Source organism: Poromitra crassiceps, assembly GCF_964638095.1.
Source record: "Poromitra crassiceps genome assembly, chromosome: 13".
Lineage (NCBI taxonomy): Eukaryota > Metazoa > Chordata > Actinopteri > Beryciformes > Melamphaidae > Poromitra > Poromitra crassiceps.
The window spans coordinates 24,626,313-24,630,880 of NC_139644.1; the positions used below are offsets into that span (position 1 = coordinate 24,626,313).

At 45.1% G+C, this 4,568-nt stretch overlaps 1 protein-coding gene across 1 annotated transcript; it reads right to left on the reverse strand.

Moving 5' to 3' along the window:
* Positions 1 to 2,608: 2,608 nt before the first annotated feature.
* On the reverse strand, positions 2,609 to 4,342 carry igfals (insulin-like growth factor binding protein, acid labile subunit; the record flags this gene model as incomplete). Its single annotated transcript, XM_083649000.1, has 1 exon — positions 2,609 to 4,342. One exon carries the CDS (start codon positions 4,340 to 4,342, stop codon positions 2,609 to 2,611), a length of 1,734 nt encoding a protein of 577 aa, XP_083505126.1.
* Positions 4,343 to 4,568: the final 226 nt, after the last annotated feature.

Consider the following 4,568-nt stretch of genomic DNA (forward strand, 5'->3'; position numbering starts at 1 on the left):
GACATTTTATACAACTGGTGATGCTCCTTTCTGAATGGACTAGGTCTCTAGTTTCCTGAGGTGAGGGGTCAAGAACCCCTTTGAAAATGGCCATAACAATTTTTCCCTTGCCAAAATTTAGTCTAAATTTTGAGCGTTATTTAGCCCCCTTCCTGACAAGCTGGCATGACCTGGTTCTTACCAATATATGCCTTAGGTCTGACTCTTCTAGTTTCATATAGCCTACCAGTATCTTCACTCTTCCTTTCGGATGCTGGCATCCTCAAGGAGTAGAACCACTTTTTTTTTCATGAACACATCTGCGACCCACTCACAACGGCCCGGGTTGTGACCCACTACATAGTTGTTTATTCTCCTTGTGTGTGGCTGCCAGCTAATACAACCAATTACCCCAACATCAGCAGAGGAGTGCAGTGTGCCCCGCTGGGCTACAGCAGTGCTTTCCATGGCTTCATCTTCAAACGTCACACCCTGGTGGCATGAGGTCTCCTGATCAAGAGAACACACACACACACACACACACACACACACACACACACACACACACACACACACACACACCAAACTAGCGTTAGTGACCATCATTTGTGTTCCTGATTCGTTTATGATGTCAATTGACTACTCAATTAGTCATGAAACTAAAAATCGACTGACCTCTGTTTCAGCATCTTCCAGTGAAAGAGACAAGTTCTCCTGTATGTGAATCTTCGAGGAAACGACTGCTGGTCTTTGAAATATGGTTATATTATCTTCATTCTCGGACTGTATAAACAAGGCGTAACGTTAGCATTAATTGATGTTAGCATTAGCTGGTTAGTTATTAAGTTAATTGTCGACTATGCTGTTGTCGGCAGTTACAGTAGCTACCACATAGCGTTACATAGCTAGAGGAACAATACGAATCTTACAGATGAATCGGAGTCGATTGACGGTATAAATGGTTTTACACTTTCCAAAAGTGCATTCCAGTGCGACGAAGGATTCAAATCCATGTCACCAAGTCAGCAGGAGCAAGTTTGCAAAAGACACAAGTTATATAAAGTTGGTTAACAGCTAGTTAGCTCAGGCGAGTTCACACTGTCTTTGGTTACCATGGGAAGCTGGCAACAAAACACTTCTGGTGCCGCACGTGTGCTTTGTCAATACTGCTGCCTTCAAGTGCTGTCGGAAATTATGTCATAATGAGCGTCATATGAACAACTTTGCTCAGTCCATATAACACGGAATTTCCTGCTTTCTGCATGCTTATTATGGCATTTGGGCTGTATAGTGGCGTGAAAATCGGATTGATCGCAAATTTAAATGGAGATAGATAGATTGCATGGCGGAAATATTTAGGATTGGGTCAATGGGTGAAATTTTCGGTATGAGTCCTACCATACGCGAGGTTACAAACATGGCAGCTCGCACAACAAGGCCCAAGAGGAAAATAAGTAAATTAGCTTCAAGGCAGACCACCTGTATCGGACTGCTAGATTCACCATTCATACCGTGCAGATTTCCAGGGGCCTGTAAGTATTCTGAATTTGACATTCACATTAGGTGACACCTGACTGACGCCCGTCAACAGTCAAAAGTAGCGTCAAACTATGCACAGACATCATTCTGCAAAGTGAAGCTCATAGAAAAACATTTTTGAGTGAAGGGGGTCTTTAACAATGTGGCTGCACGAAACCTTTTGTTTGTTTGTTTGTTTGTTTGTTTGTTTGTTTGTTTGTTTGTTTGTTTGTGTGTTTTCTGTATAAAAAATGAGGCAAACATTTGTTTAGTGAATTTATTGGACTTTGGTGATTTGACAACAGTAGGCCTACTGAATTTAAAGTCACCAAACAAAGGGTTTAATGCACGCGCGCGCGCGCACACACACACACACACACACACACACACACACACACACACACACACACACACACACACACACACACACACACACACACACACACACACACTATCCAATAAGACAGTTTTGAGTGACACAGAGCTGTATAGATCCCCCCCATGTAACTTTTCCAAACTTTTTCCATTTTGGCAGATCATAATCCATCCAGCCCAGTTGCATAACTTTTTAATCCGACGCTGTGCGAATCCAGCTGCCTAAATGGCTTAAAGTTAACATTCAAATTAAGTGAAATAATGCTCACATTTTCCATATTTATATGTCAGTATAAACTGAGTTAACTCAAAATGTTTCTTGAAGATTGGGTCCAAAGTAAAATTATATTGTATTAGGCTATATATGGCCCCTTTCCTGCAGAAATAATAAGTCACATTTCCTTATAACTAATGCATTCACCTTTTGAGCATAATTTGAAAAAGTTGAAGCAAAGAAGTGTTGGTCTCTTCAGTGTAAAGTTGTCTTAGAATTTTGTCAAGCCTTACGATGGCGCCATTTGATTGTCTGTTAAAGATGTACGTGAAATTAGGCCATGAATCACATTGAATGCACACTAAAACCCACTCACAGTACCCCAATCATGCAGAAATGTAACGGTTTTCAAGCTACTGTAGAGATCATAAATTGAATTTAAGTTGTTGATAATATTGACCATTCAAAAACACTTTCTACTCTAACAAACCGATTATGTGGCCATGTCTGTAACTTGTCCATTCAGCAGCTAAGGAAGTGTTCACTGTCAATATCCCGTAGGTCTTGACCAGCTAGGCTTGGTGGGCTGCTGCATGTAATGTTGTTGTAGATGGTGAAGGTAGTGTCAGGCTCCTCGCCTTCTGCATGGGTCTCCACTCGCCGAGGGATCACCAATGGATTCCTCAAGCTGTAATTTCTGAGGGGAAGGGCACTGCAATCACATCTCCACTGGTTCCCGGGCAGCAGCAGTTTCTCCATACTCTCTGGGAAGTCAGGGAGAATGCTAGTCAAAGCATTATCTCTCAGGTCAAGGTAGCGGAGCCTGGGCAGTAGCAGCGTTGTACCATTCTGCAAGAATTGTCGAAAAACATTGTTGGACAATAGCAAGTACTCCAGATTCTTGAGGCCAGATAATGCGTTGTTTGTGAGAACCTCCAGCTTGTTGAAACTCATGTCTAGCCCCAACAGGCCCACCAGGTCCACAAAGCTGTGCTGTTCCACCACAGAGATGTTGTTGTGTTGCAAGAACAGCCGCCGTAGACCAGAGAGTCCGATGAAAGCTTGGGTCGTGACCTTGGTTAGACAGCCTCTGTCCAGATGAAGGCTGTGCAGCTTTGGCAAGCCTTTGAAGACTTGGTCCGGTAGACCGTGGAAACAGCTTCCAGACAGGTTGATGACAGCCACGTGAGAGAGGCCCGTGAAGCTACCCACTTGTGCCTCTTGCACCTGATTGTGCTCTAGCTCGAGCATCTCCAGGTGACCGAGCCCTTCAAAGATCCTCTCCCCCAGGGCTCGGATCTTGTTGTAGCTGAGACGCAGCTCTTCTAAGTACTGCAGATCGCGGAAGGTCCTGGGCCTAATTCCAGCGATGGAGTTGTTGGAAAGGCGCAGCACGTGAAGACTGTGGAGACCCAGGAACGTCTCATCATGCAGAGCAGTCAGTCTGTTGTTTGTGAGATCCAGCCATCTGAGGGACTTCATGCCTACAAAGGCTCTGGGTACCACTGTCACAATCTGGTTCTGGGCCAGGTAAAGCTTTTTTAGTTTTGGGAGTTTCACGAAGACGTTGGCTTTGATGACCTTGAGGTAATTTCCGGTCAGATCCAATTCCGTAAGCTCAGTGAGACTTTGGAAGAGCTGCGGCTGTAAGTAAGCAAGCCTGTTCCCTGCCAGAACCAGATCCCGTAGCCCGCTCAGGTCATGGAAAGCTGCTTCAGGTAAGACTGAAAGCGAGTTCCACCCCAGGTTGAGAAACCACATATGTGAGAGGCCCGCAAACAGCCTTTCCTCAATACGAGAGAGCTGGTTGTTGTGCAGATTAAGCGAGGCAAGGTTAGGTGTGTTCTGGAAAATTGCACCTGGCAACGCCCGGAGGCGATTTCGCTCAAGGTGGATGTCCGCTAGCGACCGAAGCCCTTTGAAAACCTGAGGGTCAAGTGTCACCAGTTGGCCACTCTGTAGATTCAAAAAGGCCAAGTTGGTAAGATCCTTAAACGAGGCTGCTGCTAGGGAGGTGAACAGGTTAGCATCCAGCCAGAGGGAATGCGTGGACTGCGGCATGTCCGTCGGGACTTGCGTGAAGTTCCGAGCGCTGCAGTACACATTGAGCTCCAAGCTGTAGTCGTCATGCAGACAGGTGCATCCACTGGAACACGGAATGGGCTCTTCGGCCACCTTCTCTCCAGCTGTGTCAGGGTCTGGCAACACCAGTGATGTTCCCAGGACCCACAACACCAACAGCACAATGGTGTGCATAACAGCTGTGGGGGGAGTATCAAGCTGTATTAAGAATCAAAACATAACATGCAAATTCACTCCTGGCCTTCTTTGAGACTCAGATCAGGTGGTAAAGAGCAGCAGGTTATTAGAAATGTATATGATGCCTCACTTTTAGTGTCATCAAATTATTGTAATTTTGCATTGCTTTAAATGATTTGGATGCCCGAGGACCTAAATTACATTGTATTATCTTACCTTAAAT